Source organism: Giraffa tippelskirchi, chromosome 5 (assembly GCF_054371585.1).
Source record: "Giraffa tippelskirchi isolate mGirTip1 chromosome 5, T2T-mGirTip1v1.2.pri, whole genome shotgun sequence".
In the NCBI taxonomy this organism is placed as follows: Eukaryota; Metazoa; Chordata; class Mammalia; order Artiodactyla; family Giraffidae; genus Giraffa; species Giraffa tippelskirchi.
In genome coordinates this window covers 179,149,718-179,167,608 of record NC_137279.1, presented here as the reverse complement: position 1 = coordinate 179,167,608, position 17,891 = coordinate 179,149,718, and the positions used below count along the sequence as shown (strand labels likewise).

The following is a 17,891-nucleotide window of genomic DNA, read 5'->3' as shown; positions in this document are numbered from 1 at the left end:
GGGGCTTGGCTCAGGAGGGGGAGCCAGGCTGTGGGAAGTGGGTGGGGCCTGTGCAGCCACCTCTGTGAGCTCAGGAGAGTCGACAATGCCTCCAGCAGGCAGGCCATGAAGGGGATCAGGAACACTTCTCCCTGACGCCCCACCCCCATGTAGACAGATGTCCTGTGCAGCTTGGTGGGGGGCTCCTTCGGGACAGCTCCTAGAATCCAGGGGCTGAAGACACACTTCCTCCCTCTGCCAGGTCTCTCCAGGCCCTCGTGCCCACACTGGGCCTCACCTCCCACCTCAGTTACCAATCCCAGGCTCCCTGAGCAGGGATCAGAGTGCCGTTGGTTCCAGGGCTGCAGAGATGGTTACTGTCCTGAAGAGCCCTGAGAAATAGGTCAAGCATTGCCATCTCTTTTGAAGGACAGGGCTGTCACCTGCTACTCAACAGGTACCAAGATTCGGGTGATACATGGTCTTTATTAATGCAGAAATCTGTTCTTGGGTGGGTGGGGGCTGTGACAGTGCTTTACATTATGCAGATGTAGGCAGCACTTTCCCACTGCTTCTGCAAGCCCCGATGGGGTAGGGGGCAGAGGGTGGTGTCCAAGGGCAGATGCAGAGGATGATCTCCTCTTCTGCAGCCCGTTCTGAAGATGCTAATGAATTTTTGTTTCTGTGAGGGACTGAGGCAGAAGCTTGGGTGGGGAACCTGAGCAAGGCGACTGTGGTATGGGGGCAAGGAAGAGGCCCCCAGGCCCTGAGAGGTGGTATTATGAGGCTCTGGGGAGGCACCCTGCAGCCAGTGCTGCCTGGTCTCTGCATCCATGCCGAGAGTTATGGGGTAACAGCTCTAAGCTCTCCAGGGTCCTCCTCTTCAGGCCTTTCTAGACTCTGCCATCATGAGCTCTTCTCACAGAAAGTGTACAAGGAGGGCTGTGGCTGATTTAGGCCGTTAACTCAAGCCATGTTGAGTTAGGCAGAGACCGACAGCGGGCCAGGAGAGGCGGCCTGACAGATGAGACACGTACCAGAGAACAAATGTGAACATAACAGTCCTTCTCCAGGGGCCTCACTACCAACCAGCTGTTTGGCATGAAATTTCCCAAATGGATTTGAGCACCAAATCTTTCCCCATTCTTACCAGAAATCTCTTTAAATGATTGTATTACATATTTCCCTGGGCTCTGTTAACCTTATGTGAGTTGAACATCAGTTCCATCTTTTTTGGCCAGGGGGATAAAAACTTTCATTGTAAGCACTAAATACATCTGCAAAATGATATTTTTAAATACTGAAATGCACTGCAGTGTAATTGGGTTATTTATAGCATCCCAGGCTTTGTAAGAGCTAGGTGGTGGCGGACGTGAGTTCAGTGTTGTGGAACAAGCAGCTCCTTTCAGTCCTCTTACTGGATGTCTGTGACCTGCCTGACAACCCTCCTTGGCACTGGAGGTAAAAGACTTCTTGAATTTAAGAATGTGAGGTGGGCCCAAAGATGAGGGACAGAGGGAGGCTGTAGATAGGGCTCTTCTCACATTATTTGGAGAGTGTCCACTTGGTGGCGCCCGTGGCTGGGATCCCTGACGCCACAGAAAGCATGGGTGTTCTGAGCAAGCTGCCTAGGAACCCCAGCTGAGAGGCAGGGGTGGGGTGTGGACAGGAACTGAGCTCAGCCTTATGCTGGAGAGGACAGGATGCAAGGAGAGCAAACTCTGGGACTCAGGGGAGGGCAGGGTGTAGATAGATGCAGCCTTCACCATTTGGCCCCAGGAACACTCCAGTCTGCCTTGACTCCTCCCTTGCGTACCAGCGGCTGGTGGATTCCTGCCCGCCCTCTGACAGGGCCGGCCCACAGCCCAAAGGTATCTCGGGCCCGGTGCCTATACCCTGGGACCTACTGGCTGCTGGCCCCTGGAACCATCCTCAGTGGCTTTGGTTGTTGCAGGCCAAGCACAAATACACGATTCTCTCACTTGGCCTGCAGGTTTCCAGCTGTGGAGCTTCCCTGATGGGATGGGGTGACTTGGGCCCTTAAGTTAAAGGAGACTGCAAAAAGCGGAGGGACAACAGGGGGAGGAGAGAGTGTCTGGAGTCCCTCAAGCAGAACGATTTCCATGCTTTCAGCCTTGGTTGTAAAGATGAGCGGCAAGTCACCTGTGCTTCTTCTGAGGCGGGGTCATGGCACTGGCATGAGGGTAGAAACAGTGTGTCTACTGTGCCCACCAGTGCCACAGCCCAGAGAAGGGCCTCAGGTTGTTCCACAGAACACCAAAGAGGAGTGGTATGGACACTTCTGCTCAGGACTAATGGCCTGGACAAGAGAGACAGAGCAGAGCCCAGGACACAGGCCATGATTTGGCTGGAAGGTGGGGAGTGGTCACAGGGGAGGCGGGACAAGGCACAGAGGTTCTCGAAGGATTCAGCACTACGTGGACCCGGATTCTTCTCTCCTGAAGGGCCTGGGTTTTTCTTTCCTCATGTTCCTTAGCACCAGAGTCAACGTCTCTCCTTGTCACGGCGATGAGGGTGGGCACGGGAAGCTGCTTTCGGGAGGCCTCTGTGCTCAGTCCCGCTCTCCCATGTGCCTTCTCGCTCATGGGTGGCTGCACTGTCGGGGTCAAGGGCGTGGTCTCACCTGCCAGAGACTGCTTCAGCTTCTTTGGATGACTCTGGGTCACTATTAGAAAGCTTGGCTTGGTGAAATAGTTTCAAAAGTTTAGGTTGGGTTTTTTGGTTTTCGTTTCTCTTCAATGACATTCAATTCTGACCTCAGAGGCTAGGGCAGCACAGGGGAAAGGGAAACAAATCCTCTCTCCTCCTGCAAAATTTGACATCTGGTTACCTTTCTGGTTCTGTTCCCTTGGAAACCTGATAAAAATGGAATGTCGACCATTTCAAGGAAACAGTGCTTATAGTAGAACTGCCCCTGATTGTAAGTCACCTGGTCTAGGAGTGCAGTGCATGGACTGTACACATCCCTTCCTGTGGGGCTTCCTAAGGGCAGGGACTCAGTAGGCACGTCCTGCCCAGGGACCTGGAAGCTGTGCCGATGCCACTGGGGGGTTACTGGCTGCCCTGGGGTGTGATATGTCTAAGCCAAGGTGAACCCCTCTTCTCCCTGGTATGTCTTATCCCCATACACCTGAGCTGCAACCTGGGCAACAAAAGATAGTCCTGGGTGATTGTGGGCTCTGTAATGACTACCCCACTGAAAAGGCCTGCTCCTTACTGTCCTGCTGGCAGCATTTCCGGTCTGACAGTCTTCAGAGTGACTGCCTACAAAGGGCCGGCCATAGCCTGTGTAGTCTGCACGGTGAGAGGGATCTAAGACAAAAGCCACCTGGTGGGTGTTGCAGGCAGTATGATGTCTCACACTCCTCATTAGCTATGGAATTTGGGGCAAGTAACTTCACCTCTCTAAGCTTCAGTTTTCTCATCTTTAACATGGGGGAGTATGATGGCTATCTCTGAGATGTAGCGAGGTTTAAGAGAGCCTATGTACATAAACAACTTAGCATAAGAAGTCCTTAAATAGTGTTCCCTGATGAGCTGACAAGGGGCAGGGGCGGGTGGGAACCAGTTTACTCCACAAGCCAGGACTGGCAGCATGTCTGGCCTGCCTGCGTATGCTGCTGTTACTCTCACACTCAGAAGTTCATCATCAGGGCCCAGGAAGGCCCTCTTCGGGAGTACCATGAATGAACCACAAAGCCCACTGGACACAGGTCTGGGAATCTGTGGAAAATGGGCTTATCCTGGTTCAGCAGCCCTGACCCTAACTGCTGCAGAGGGCCCAAGGTTATAATCTCACAGTGGCCAAGTGGAAAAGACCATGTTGGAACCAGTCACTGATGAGGGCTGGTAGGATCCTTAGAGGTCTCCTCATCTAATGCCCCCATAGCCAAACGGGCCCAAAGACAGGAAAAGACCCACCCAAAGCATCACAAAAAATAGCTGCACTGGCTGGGACCTCAGCCTTGGAGTCAGATTACTCGGCTTTAAACGCCTACTTTGGCAGTTTCTGCCTACATGATCAGAGCTTAAGTTTCCTCATCTATAAAGTGGGTCTGCTGTGAAGATGAAATAGGGTCATTCTAATTCACACATAGCAGTGTGTGGGGTACACAATGATGTGTTCCTCTTATCAGGTTACCCTGCACTGTGCTGCGGCCCCTTTATAAACAGGGATGCGAGGGCCTGGACTGGAGTTCCTGGCCCCTGCAGGGCACAAGGGTACCCTGCAGGCCAGGCTAGCCTGCATCTCCTCACCCTGCCACGGAGGGTCGCTGCCGCTGAGGACCCTAACACTGTCCTTTCTGCTCAGGCTTCCCAGGGCTGCCGTGCTCATTGCTGTCTGCTGCACCAGGGCAAAGCCCCTTGAGGGCAGAGCATGGACTGCACACCAGCTCCCTAGGGGCTACGCAAGGCTGGGCCCCAGCGGGCCTCTGGCAGACGGCCTGCTCTTTAGGGACGGCTGGGGTAAAAAGAACTCAGGGAGCATCTTGTCCAAGTTCCCTCATCAATAAAAACGAGGAGCTACGACAAAGGCAGGGGAGTGACCTGCCCTTCGGAGGCATACTGATTTGTCTGCTGACTGATTGCAAAGACACTGGCGTCTATATTGTTTTTTTATTTATAAACAAATTGACATAAAATAAGTCCAGATGGCAGCAGGGGCAGCTGAACTGCTGACTTGCTTACAAAAGAAGCCTGTGGGCAGTGGAGTGGGTGCAACCAGACTCCAGCCTAGAGACCATTCTCTCCCATCCATCTTAGGGCCTTCTTGGCTTAAAACATTGGGCCCAACCTTCTTTGGCAGCAATTCTGGCCAGGGCAAGGAGCTGTGGCAGGGCAGTGCAGGGCAGGAACTCCTGTTCCCACAGATGAGGCCGGGGCTGCAGAGGGCCCAGCGGAGGGAGAGAGAGGAGATGACAGGGACCCTCTCCTCCCTGTGCTGAATGATGTGGTCAAGGCTTGGTAGGTCTGTCCATCCCAAGGAGAAAGTGCCTGGGTGATGTCCTCTGAGAAGGGGCCACAGCTCTCTGGAGAGGGCCTGTGTGGGGCCAGGGCAGTGTGGTCGCCCTCCTCCTGAAACCAGTGTCTGGAGCAAGAGGGGTATGAACTGGAGGGCTTGCCCAAGTGCCAGAAACAATAAATTAATAATAAGAAAAGATCTTTGTTTAAAAAAGGTAGAGGTTTGCACCATGAGTTTGGGATCTGTGGATCTCGTGAGGAGAAGGCAGGAGCTGTGGGAGCCACACCACCAGGCCCAGCAGCTGGTGAGGGAACCGGGCGTGAGTGTCACTTCAGGGCCCCATCTTTTGAGACCTCACAGGTCAGCCCCTTCCTCCATCACCTGGAAGGTGTTCAGTCTAAACTCCTGGAGGGAGGCCACCCAGGCTTGCGAAATAAATACACGGGACCTCAGAGCCAAGACGGGGCTGAGGGGAAGAGCAGTGCCTGGGCCGCACAGCCCGCTCCTTGGTCCTTCATGGAAGGACATCTCATGGCAGGAGGGGGCAGTGGTGGTGGCTCCACACAGCCTCCTGGAGTCCTGAGGTGGCCTCAGACCCCGCTGAGGTGCCTGATGGCCCTCCTTCCTGGGAGAAGAGCCTCCTCTGCTTGACCCCTCGGCTGTCCAGGCTGCACTGCCCTGCTCAGAACTTGCCCTGCTTCAGCCGGTCAATGTGGTAGCAGAGCTTGAGCGCAGGCCCCAGCTTCAGGCCCATGTACTTCATCATCGTATCACTGCGCAGCAGGAGCAGGGCCTTGCCATCGATCTCCTAGGGGGAGGAGGGGGGCGCCATCAGAGGCCTGGGTGGTCTGTCCACCCAGGTTCTCACCAGAGACCATCCGGGGAGGTGCCAGCCACACGGAGCCCTGTGAACCTGCTGTGACACTGAAGCCTACCTGTTCTCCTCACCTTCTGTCTCCAACCACCCCTCTCCAGCATCACCAGTGAACCCCCCAGGTTAAGCTCTTCATACATGTTTGTAGGTATCTCCTTTCTCTGCTGCCTGAGAGGCAGCCCTCCCTGCCCTCTCAAACCTCTGAGATCAAGGTCAATCCCAACTCTTCCCAGGAAGCCTCCCCAGTCAGTGTCCTTGTCACTCATCACAGACTATTTCTGTATTGACCCTCAAGGGCTATTTGGAGAGTCGCTTTCCTTCCTGGGCAGCAGGGAGCCCTCCTGATGAGCCACACACAAAGCAAGCACTCCATGAGCAGCTGTGAGACCCGCAGGACTGATCTAAGAGCACTCTCCAGCCCACCTGGCATGAAGAAGTAGATGACCTGTGAAAGCAGCGGAGCTGTTCTGAGTACCCAGAGTGCAGAACAGCACCAAAGCAGGGGCTACTGGGAACCAGGTTTGAGCCCCAAATCAAGAGTTCGGTCATTGCAGGGGGGTTCTCGGCAGTCCCTGGCCACAGGGCCAAATGGTCACTTGACAAGATGCTGGGGCTCACAGCAGATAAAGTAGAGAATGGGGTTCTGATGAGGTTGGAGAACTGGGGGCCACATGACAAGGGACTCTTTAACCTGGCCTTGGCCTTAGACCACAGCAGGTAGAGAGGAGAGCAAGCGCTCCTAGAAGAGGACAGTCCTGTCCTGGGATCCAGTAGGAGTGTGGCTGAATCAGATCCAACACTAAAGGAGACTTCAGTGCCCAGTGAAGGCCATTTGGGACCCAAGACTGGGTCACTAAGTTTGTATGGTATCATCTGTGCCCAGTTTCAAGGAACTTGGAACAAATATATAGCTTGTGCCCTTTATAAACTGTGGAAGCAAGACACCCGGCGGACATAGGAGAGGTCAGGCAGGGGCACCTACGTGTTTGCGAAAGAGGTCAGCATGGGGTCCAAACTGGGGATCAGCTTCCCGGACAAACTGCATCACGTCCTCAACCGTCCACGAGGAGGGGTCCCGGCCACTCAGTCGAGAGGCATCCCGGCGGTCCGACCCTGCAGGACAGAAGGACACCTGTCGTAATGGGCGGGGACTGGCCTGTAACTCGCCCGCACTCTCCACAGCCTGTCCCAGGGGCCCTGTGTGACCACGGGGGCTTAGAGCAGTGCCAGGGCAGAGGAACCAGAGGAGACTGAGGCTGGGCCCGGTTTTTCCACAAAGGACCTGACACCATTCTTCACTCAAATCTTAAGCATAGGTCTGATTCTGGAAATGGTCAGAAGGAATCTTACACTGAAGTTGTGACTAAGCCTGGACCTGAGTCAACGGTAGTGATGAGTGAGGGGATTATCTGGGTTGAGGTGGGGGGAGGGGCTGGTAGGTGAGGCTGCTTTTGCCTTGGCTCTGGGGACCATTTCTAGAGATACCTCCGGAGCTGGGTAAGATCAGAGCTAAGTGCTTGGGGCCCAGGGAGAAAAACAAGTGGTAGATAATAATAACCTGTGCCTTTTCTAAGGCCTGGAGAATAGCTGACTTTGTTATAGCCAAACACTTGGAGGTAGAACACAGCTTTGCCTTGGCTGCCAGGAATCTCAATGTTAATTTAGTGCTCTGCTTAGAGCTTTTACTTCCGTCTTGGCCATTTCTCCTGTGGGATCTGAGCTCTCTGTAAGGTTACCATCTGCATGGCTCTCTGGCAGGCTTCATCCCCTCTGCCTGGAACGTGCCCCCTTCTCGCCCTTCAGTTTCTCCTTCCCTCCTGGCCGATTCTAACTTAGCTAAACAAGAGCTGGCTTCAAGGATCTCCTCCTTTATGAAACTTTTCCAGGTCTCATCTTGAAAAAATTGGTCTCATAAAAGCATTTCATATATCTCTTGGTTACAGCTCAATCTCTACACACTTTCCCCCATCACATCACTCTAATAATCTCTTCTCCATAAAGCAGTCAAAACAACTTTTAAAAAGTAATTGGATCATGTCAATCAATACAACAGCTTCAAAATGCATACCTGAAATAAGGTTGAACCCCTTACCATGGCCTAGAAGGTACCCCATCATCTGGCCCTTTCTGCCTCATCTCCCCCTTCCCCTCACCCTTTACTCACCAAGCTTCAGACACGCTGGCTTTCTGCCTCCTGAATAAGCTATGCTTTTATGCTTTGATCCAGACACACAATTTCCGCCGTCTAAAATGTTCTTTTCCCCACATCTTTGCATACCTGATGCCTTCTCGACATTTGGGTTTCATCTCAAATACTGATTCCTCTGAGAGGCCTTCCCTGATATCCTAATAAAAGTACTTTATTCCCCACATAATCACTCTTTATCCAATTACTCTAGTTCACCCCCACCTAGCCTAAAACAATCACAACCTAAAAAACAATCTCATGCATTTATGTTATCACCTGTCTTCTGTTCTCTGTTAATCCCTGTGATACTGTGATTAATAATAAGAAACATATGTATCTGTGTTCATTCTCTTTTCTGGCACAGCACTTCAAGTCCTGGGAATCTCCTAAGAGGTCAGAGTGTCATTTGCTATTCCAAGCTTCATCCAGGAGATGAGGCAGAAAGAGCCAGATGGGGTACCTTCTGGACCAAGGTAAGAGGTCAGAGTGTTGTTTGCTATTCATAATAGTCCCTGTCAGTCACATCTGAATATGTTAATGAGTTACTTCTGGAAAGTCCTAAGGATGGGGGCTGGTTGTCAGGGGAACCAATCAGGTGACTAGAAGTTGGGACCTTTCAGTCCTGCCCCCTCCAATCTTTAAGGAAGGGAGAGGGGCTAGAGATTCAGTTCAATCACCAATGGCCAATGACTTAATAAATCTTGCTGACATAATGAAGTCTCCATAAAAACCCAAGGACAGGGCTTCAGGAGCCTCTGGGCTGGAAGGAATCATGGAAGCCAGTCAGAGACACAGATAACAACCTGGACTTTGAACTGGCATCTGAAGTTGGGGGGTGGTCAGTCTTGTGGGACTGAACCCTCATCCTGTGGGCTCTGACGCTTCCTCCAGGGAGTTAGTGTCAGAACAGGGTTAAACTGCAGGATGCCCAGCTGGCATGGTGGACTTGCTTGGTGTGTGGAGATCCGTACTTCTGGCAGGGGAAGCGAAGTAGTGCTGAACAGAGCACTGAGCGTAGGGAGACACACAGGAGGAGAGTGTTTTCCTTTCACAGCACACAAGAGTGCCTGCTCTGCCACAGACGATGTTCAAACATGTCTGCTAAATGAATGAATGATCGTATGTACCATGTATATTTTTCTGTCTCCCCCACCAGACTAGGTCTGTCTTGAGGCTGGGGTGACATAAGTCTCAAGGCAGGGACTCTACTTCAGAGCTCCGTACATGGCTCCATCTGGGGCCTTGCTGGGGTTGGGGTTGGGGAGCAGTATCCTGGGCTTCTCTGTCTCAGCCTTCCTTAGAATCTCCTCTGCTCCTGCAGGCCTTGCTAATGGACTCTTTTTATTCTTCCACACCTAATCTGTCTTTGGGCTGGGGGAGGCCACAGTGGGTGTGGAGATGGCTTTCTCCTGTCTCCTCATTGCTGCTTTTAGACCATCCTCCAACGGAAGCTAGTGTTCTTCGGAAGCCAAACATGTACTGAGCATCTGCTCTTCCTGATCACATACATTTACAGATCTCTGGGTTTCTACTCTTTGTTAAGTGAAGACTTTTGGGTATTTAACTTCTGGTTCCATCCTAATTGCTGCCATAATCCTCAGAGGAAATCCATCCAACTGCCTTGCTTCCAGTGATTTTCATTGCTATTCTACTTCAAATACCCACTACCAACATCACTGTCTAGTTCTTGGATCACTCGGAACAAATCCACTTCAGAATTTTAAACACCCACCTCTCTGACACCAACCTCCCACCTTTCCAACACTCTTGGGACATATGTCCACTATGACCATTATATCACAAAGACCTTTAGCACATCAGACTTACAGTCTCCCCATCCTTCAGCCGTCTCTCAGCCCTGCTGCTATCCCCACTGTCTGCAGACAGTGTTGATGATCTAAACCACTCCTCCTTCAGCTCCACCGATTACATGTTCCCCACCCCTCTTGTCCTGTTAGCTCAGTGTAAAACCTTAACTCTCAGACTGTCTTTTCTCACTCACATGTAGGTTTCTAAGAACCACAGAAGAAAACAGTAGCTCTTGCAAACTGATCTCCAAGCTCCAAACATTGTAGGGCCTTTGGTGTTTCTGCAAATCTTCTCCCCTTCCTCGACCTATTTCTCCTGTATTCTTTATGGCTCATTTAATCTCCCAGCACTCCTGAGCCCTTCCCTGCTCAGCCCTCTCTCCATTCATTCATGGCCACAGTCTTCTTCCAGTCTCAGAGCAAAAGGTTTGCCTTCTTCTGTCATAAGACTAACCCTTAATCCTTCCCAACACCTCCAAGGCCTTCATTTCTCCTCTTTCCTATATTCTTAATTTCTTCTTCATGGAAGGCTCAGGCTGTCTGCTGGCAAACATGCCTAGCATGCACCCACTCCAGAAGACCTTCTTTGAGTCACCTCCTTCTTTTTCTCATCAAACTCTCCTTGATATGCCTACCCACTGAAAACCTCCCTCACCAGCCTCCAGCACCACTGAAGCTGCTCTTACCTACTAAGATCACCAATTACCCTCTAATCACCAATTCCAGTAGGTATTTTTCAGTCCTTATTTTACTGAACCTTTTTGGGTTATATTCTTAGTCTCTGTACCTCTGGCCACCACAACATCAAATTCTTCTGCTTTTCCTCACATTTGACTACTCCTCTGTCCCCTGGTAGGACCCTCTTCCTGCTCCCTCCTCGTGAACTTTGTTGGTCCCTAGAAATCTTTCTTTGGTCAACTGTTCTTTTCATTCTACACAAACTTCTGGGAAGTGGGTGTCATTTTACTCTATAGCTTCAACTTCTATCCTCTAACTCCTAAATATGTAACTTCAGCTCAGCCCTCTTCCCTGAGGATCAGACCTACATGGCCACTGCCTGCTGGGTATCACCTAGATAGACCCATGGGCTCCCTCCCCTTCTCTTCTATGGCTGCTTCCCTCTCTCACTGAATGGCATCATCTATTCAATCACCCCTTCTAGAAACCTGGGCGACATTCCCACTCCTTCCTCCCAACCCTTAAATCTGACTATATTTACCTCATGAAGAGTTTTCACATCTATTCTCTCTTCTACAAACCTTCTACCACTGCCCTAATCTAGGCCTTTATCATTTTGCATGTGGCCCTAAGTGGTCTCTCCAGTCTTGTCTTTCCTCAAATCCATCCTCAACACAGTAGTCAATGAATGACCTATTTGAAACACAAACCTGTTTAGGTCTTGCCTCTAGTAAAAGTCTCCAGAGCTTCCCATTAGTTACAAGATCAACCCCAAACTCTTTCACATGGCATTTAAGGTCCTCTATGGTACAACCCGGAGAAGGCAATGGCAACCCACTCCAGTACTCTTGCCTGGAAAATCCCATGGATGGAGGAGCCTGGTAGGCTGCAGTCCGTGGGGTCGCTAAGAGTCAGACACGACTGAGCGACTTCACTTTCGCTTTTCACTTTCATGCATTGGAGAAGGAAATGGCAACTCACTCCAGTATTCTTGGCTGGAGAATCCCAGGGACGGCGGAGCCTAGTGGGCTGCCGTCTATGGGGTTGCACAGAGTCGGACACAACTGAAGCAACTTAGCAGCATGGTACAACTGCTGACCCTTCCAGGATTTTCTCTTTGAAGCCCCAGAATTACCCTTTGTTTTTCAGTAATACCAAACTGGATATACTTGCTGGTACAATCTGTGTTGGTTCTCATTCCTTTGCCCTTGTCCATGCTGCACACTTTTCCCTGGAAAGCTCTCCCCCACCTACCACTATCCCTGATACAATCACACAGTCAATCTTTAAAATCTCAGACACTTTCTCAAGGAAGCTTACCCTGGATAACAAGCTTGAGTGAGGTGTTCCTTCTTTCAGTTTTCATACAACTCATCTCTGCAGCCACACTCTAGATGTTATTTTACTATTCTCTATTTAAGTATTTGTCTCTCCTACAAGACTTTGAACTCCTTAAGGACAAGAAATGATTGATTTTTGTGTCCCCTTGACAAACACAGATGGTGTTCACATAAATGGCTCATGAATGAATGAAGGACTCCTTCCCCGCCCCTTTGGCTCTGAGTCACTGGCTCTTGGTTCCTGCTGTTCTCAAGCTAATCCCAGAGCTTCAGATGCTCCCCTGGTGCCTAGTTAGGAGTAATGGGGCCAGGCCCCAGTCTGACCTCTCTAGGTACGGGGGGCAACAGAGTTAAGTCCTTTCTGGCCTCCCAAGGTTCAGGAAGGAAAGAAGAAAAGAATGAGAGAGGGCAGGAGAGCCAGAACTCTGAAAAGCTTACCCCTGGAGCAGAGCCTGCGCACAGCTGAGGCAGTGCTCAGCGGGAGACCACAGGATGGAAGCAGAGGCCGGTACCCTGGATTTCGAAGGTTTTGGGAAGTGCTGACAAGATTGGTGGGATTCAAGGTAGAGTCCATTGAGTCTGAGTGTGGCTCCAAAGACCGGGCCAGACTATTTCCCAGGGCAAAGGCCTCACCTGGAAAACAGTAAAACCAGAGTTAGAACAGGGACTAGTCTGGAAGAACTGCCAGGGCACTGGCTCTCAGGAGCCTATTTGGGTGGAGTAAGAGGCAGCAAAACAGAGAGCTCTGGGCTGGGCCGCAGGAGGCCTGTGCACCAGCCCTGGCTCTGGCTCTCACTAGGTAGCCTCAGTCAAGCCCAGCGCCACCCTCTGGAATTGGATCTCCTTAGAGACTCTTCCCTTTAGACTAGACGGTCTCTGAGTTTTCTTCCGGTCTGGATGTGTCAGGCTTTTTCTGATAAGAAGAACCTTAAAAAAAAATGCAAAGAAGAAAGCTATTCTGGGAAGAGTCTGTCCTAACACACACGATGCTAGAGCAGGGGATAAAGTGCTGAAGAAGAGATACATTTGCTTACATGAGGGCATTTTAGAAGTGGACCCTCTTAGCCAGCAGGACATCTCAGAAATGCTTCCTGATGCCTGGCTCAAGGCCTGTCTGCAAAGGACCTGCTCTTATGTTCCCTCCCTCCTTTCACATTTGCCTTGTTTTATGGAACTAGTCCAAGGAAGCTGCAGTTGTATTGTAGTGAGAACATGGGCATAGAGCCCAGAATTTGGGTCAGAATTTGACTCTGCTACTCAGCAGGCAAGGTGCTTTCCTCAGAATCCTAGTCTCATCTATAACATGGGGGCCCCCTTTCTTCCAAAGGGTTTGTGAACGTCAAAAGAGAATGGCTATGAAAGCCTTTGTAAAGAGAAACTCACCCTGACATTTCTACACCCCGGGAACAGCCCAACCCCAGGCAGCAGCCCCTAATCACTGCACTACAAAACCTGAAACAGACTCCCTCTCGTAGTTGGGTTCTGCCCATATCAAGTCAGATCTGGCCACTGCATTCTCTATTTATGGGAGATGTCTTAGGTGCTGAACCACATCACACTGTCCTTGGCTGCTTTTCTTAAAAACTGAGTATTAAGATAATGCTTGGAATTCATTTCGAGCCTCTGATGAACACTTAATTCAAAGAAATTGCCGGGGACAGACTAAAACCTCTTTGGCGAGATGGTTTAGGATTTTAGGACTACTTTCTAATTCTCACCTAAAATTGCTTGGTAAACTATGGGATAACAGTCAAATCTGGCCTGAGACAGCTATTCATCCATATGAAATTTGGAAATTTAACTGATGAAGCCCTTTCCTAGAAATGGTCCTGAAGAGAGAAGTCTCTGAGTTTCCAGGATACCTAAACCATATCCTACCCCATTTCTGCAGGTGAGGTTTCAGATTTCTATTTTTCAGAAGAGATGCTTATAGCAATGTCCTACTTTGAGACAAGGAGTCCAATCCAAGAAATAGGATGCCTGGGTTCCATCTCTTGGCTCCTGACTTTCACTATGTATGTGAGTCAAGGTAACACATTTGTCTTTTCTGAGTACTAGTTTCCTCATCTGTAAAATGGAGAAAACTCACCCTTTGTTATGCTTAGAACATCAACTGAGGAAACAGAATGGGATGGATGTTACAACAGTAGGGAGTTGTATTTTATTCTTCATTCAGAGTTACAGTGGTACACTGAAGTTCTCTGTAGTAGCTCAAGAAAAAGATGAACTCTACTTTCTGTATTTATCGGCATGGTAATAACCTCACCTTTCTAGTACTCCTTCTATTCAGCTAAGACCAGGTTAGTATCACCGACTTCACATGAGCTAACAGATGTGAAGAATAATTATGATGACAATGCCAGGGGCTCACCAGATGCTGATGCAAAATCAGTTAAGTGTCTCTAGTCTTGGCAATGCTAAGAATGGTAACTGAAATCTGGATTCTGAGTTGCTGCTGCTGCTGCTGTCGCTTCAGTCGTGTCCGACTCTGTGCGACCCCATAGACGGCAGCCCACCAGGCTCCGCCGTCCCTGAGATTCTCCAGGCAAGAATACTGGAGTGGGTTGCCATTTCCTTCTCCAGTGCATGAAAGGGAAGAGTGAAAGTGAAGTTGCTCAGTCGTGCCCGACTCTTAGCGATCCCATGGACTGTAGCCTACCAGGCTCCTCCATCCATGGGATTTTCCAGGCAAGAGTACTGGAGTGGGGTGCCATTGCCTTCTCCGAGTTGAGGGGTCTGGAAATCTGGACTGGTGGCACCTGGACTAGGCAGGGTCATTAAATCTTAACCTAATGAGAGGAAGAAAAATGAAGCACCATGCCCAAGGCTCTGGGAGGTCCTAGTCTGCTTAAGGCTGATCAAATGAGGTCCTGGCTGCCTTCAGCAGGGGAATGCCAGGGCAGAAGACTGCAATGCTTTCCAACTGTGCTCCACAGAGCCCTGCAGTACACCCAGCTCCTGGGTGGAGTCTGGGCCTCATCCCAGCTTCTATCAAAACAGCTTTGGTTTTGACTTTTTTAGACCAGAGTTTCACATAATCTTACCCTTGCAAAAAGAGATCAATTTATTCCCATGAAGGGGAAAGCATGCTTCTGAGCATTGAGTCCTTGAATCTCAGAAGCAGAGGTTCTCAGATGGCTCTAGAGATGCTTCAATATTAATATCTAGCCCAGCAGACTAGTGTGGTCATCTGACTCACTGATGATATATTGCTCAAGTCCCCTTTACAATCAGTTTCACCGTTGGACAGTTTTGATTCATTACCAAAATGCCTTCCTGTTTGAGCTGAGATCTGCCTTATTGTAATTCTTTACCCCATTCTACTATCTGCCTTTCAAAAGAACCAATCTGCCTTTGGCCCCACTGAGAACTTGGAAGGGAGGAGGTATGGGATGGAAGAACAGAGGAAACAGAGAATTCCCCCAAATTGAGTGTAGGTCCCAGAAAACAGCAGCAGGCTGAGTCCTAAGGTGAAAGAGGTCAGTAAGATATTTGCTATAACATTTGATAAACACTAAAACAAAAATGCTTCCTTTCCTGTGTGGTAATCATCCTTCTTTCCACCCCCAAACTTCAGTATTAGTCTGTTACACTTAACAGCCCTGTGTTAGTTTCTCCTCAGGGAAATGAAGGATGAGGCGCTGGGTCACACGGTTGGGGTAAACCATCAGCTCCAGGAACTGACAGGGGGCGGGGGCGGGGGTGGTGGGGGATAATGGATTAAGCTCTGGCTCAGAAGCAGAAATTCTGAGTGAGAAGTATGGACTGCTGTGAGGAAAATATAATCCCAGCCTGGATTATGTGGGATGGGGATGTTCATCCAATTTTATTTAGCTTTTGGTATCAAAGGAAAGGACAATCCCCAAATCTAGGAGGCTTCACAGAGTTCCCAAACCTCCAACTGGTTTCCCTGCCTACTTCTTGCTCCACTCCAGCCTATTCTCCCACACAGTAAGTATCCTGAGTGAGCTTTCAAAAACACAAATCGGATTATGTTCCTTCCATAACACAGTCATGGCTTTAAATACTCTCATGGGTCCTCATGGCTCAACGATATAACGTCCATAAGCTGGTCAATTAGCCCTTTTCTGCCTGGGCCTTTGCTACCGCTATAGCCTCACCACTCACAATCTTCTCTTCTACTCTGTATTTCAGCAGTACATTCAGAGGAACATTCAGTTCCTCTGAGACAAGTCAGGTTGCCTCTTGTCCCTCACAGTCTCACATCTCAGTCAACGAGAACATTCTTTATCATTCCCCTCCTCCATCACTTTGGATCTGTGGCATCTTTACCTCATTATCCTACTCCTTCAGGTCCAAGCTTATATATCATTTCTTCTGAAGTCTTCCCTTGACATACCTGGTTTGAACTTTTGAACTTTGAATCTGTTCCATTAAGGTACTCATCACCGTGAATTAATTCCTTTGCTTATTTGTTCGTATTCCTTACCAGGCTATAAACTCTGTGGGGTGTAACGACCTTGACTCCTAGTTTACAATGGAACCCTCTATGCCGATATTGGAGCTTGGCATCAGGCAGTCAATAAATACTGGGTTGACTGGTTGTCTGACCAAATAATTGAATAGTTACAGTTTCAACTATTTATGAACACTTGAGTCATCTTAAAACCCTGACACTTCTATGAGGAAACCTTGTATGTGAATGAAAGGGCATCCGAAGAAATTTCACAGTTCTTACTTGGCTTTTATTCTCTGAATTTGTGTGTGTGTGTGGCGGCGGGGGGGGGGGGGTTGGCAGGAGAACCACTGTATAACCAACTTAAGACGACCTGGATGGTAACTGGAAAGACAGGCACAAGGAACTTACTGTCCTGGGACAAATGAACCACTTCCTTCAGCAGAGAGGAACCAGCAGGTCCAGAGGTGAATGCTAGGTGGATTCAATTACAGTAAAGATTAACAGTCATGGGGACTGGCTAAGGTAATACAATCTCCTGTTTAATATCAGCAGTTCTTGGAGATCCAGAAAGAATCCTCTCTCTCTCAATCTTCATAGGCCTCTTCCTCAATCCTGCCACATGTGTAACTCTGAAGAAGGAACTCTAATCGGACATCGCTGCCCTGAAGAATCCTTCCTGGACTTCTTCAGCTGATTCTTTGCTCATCATTCCTGGCTGGGCCAGAGAACCTCCAGTTCCACACTCTCACTACATACAGGTTTGCCTGTATCTCCCTCTCTCAGCTGAGAACTCTTTTAGAGCAGGGATTGAGTCTGTTGTCTGTCTCCCCATAGTCCAGTACAGGATCTAGGACATGTAAGTATTTGACAAATGTTTGATTATCTGAACCAGAACAACTGGCCTGAATTCTCTGAAATGCCAATGTCAGATCATGAAAAGTAGACAAAAGGGCTGGAAAACTGCTCTAAACAAAAGAAAACTAAAGAGATAGGATAAGTAAATGCAGTGGATCACTCTTCACGGGATCTTGGATAAGGGGGAAAAAAGTTACAAAGGACGTTACTAGGACAGTTGGGGAAATCTGAATATGGAGTATATTATATATATATCAACTAGTAGATTTTATTAATGTTAAACTTCTCAAGAATGATAGTAGTATTGTGTTCCTTGTTCTTAGGAGATACATATAAAAAAGTGTTTAAGGATCAAGTCTCTCATCTGCAGTTAACACTCAAATGGTTCAGTAAATAAACAAAAAATATATAGACAGAAATACATGCATATATACTTAAGAGAACGGAGAAGGAAATGGTGACCCACTCCAGTACTCTTGCCTGGAAAATCTCATGGACGGAGGAGCCTGGTAGGCTGCAGTCCATGGGGTCGCGAAGAGCTGGACACAACTGAGCAACTTCACTTTCACTCATTGGAGAAGGAAATGGCAACCCACTCCAGTGTTCTTGCCTGGAGAATCCCAGGGATGGTGGAGCCTGGTGGGCTGCCATCTATGGGATCGTACAGAGTCAGACACAACTGAAGCAACTTGGCAGCAGCAGCAGCATACTTAGAGAAACAGATAAAGTAAATACTGCAAAAAGTTAGGTGGTAAGTCTAGGTGA

The 17,891-nt window shown here is 49.2% G+C and overlaps 1 protein-coding gene and 1 long non-coding RNA gene across 52 annotated transcripts in view; one reads left to right on the top strand and one right to left on the bottom strand.

Moving 5' to 3' along the window:
* Positions 1-133: 133 nt before the first annotated feature.
* On the top strand, positions 134-17,165 carry LOC145506874 (uncharacterized). 2 transcript variants are annotated; one of them, XR_014054409.1, is made up of 4 exons: positions 134-436; positions 6,133-6,356; positions 8,390-8,498; positions 16,869-17,165. It is a non-coding gene; the product is annotated as an uncharacterized LOC145506874 (long non-coding RNA). The 2 variants fall into 2 exon arrangements; XR_014054410.1 differs by lacking the exon at positions 6,133-6,356.
* SCMH1 (Scm polycomb group protein homolog 1) overlaps positions 4,599-17,891 on the bottom strand; it is a 202,021-nt gene continuing 188,728 nt past the window's right edge. For 43 of the 50 annotated variants that reach the window (XM_081492359.1, XM_081492374.1, XM_081492360.1 and 40 more), the window contains 3 exons: positions 12,290-12,484; positions 6,820-6,950; positions 4,599-5,771 (listed from right to left, as the gene is read on the bottom strand). In XM_081492359.1, coding sequence (XP_081348485.1) covers positions 5,646-5,771; positions 6,820-6,950; positions 12,290-12,484 — 452 coding nt within the window. In that variant the 3' untranslated portion in view covers positions 4,599-5,645. The remainder of the gene's footprint in view (positions 5,772-6,819; positions 6,951-12,289; positions 12,485-17,891) is intronic. The other 7 variants (XM_081492369.1, XM_081492383.1, XM_081492368.1 and 4 more) reach the window with 1 other exon arrangement.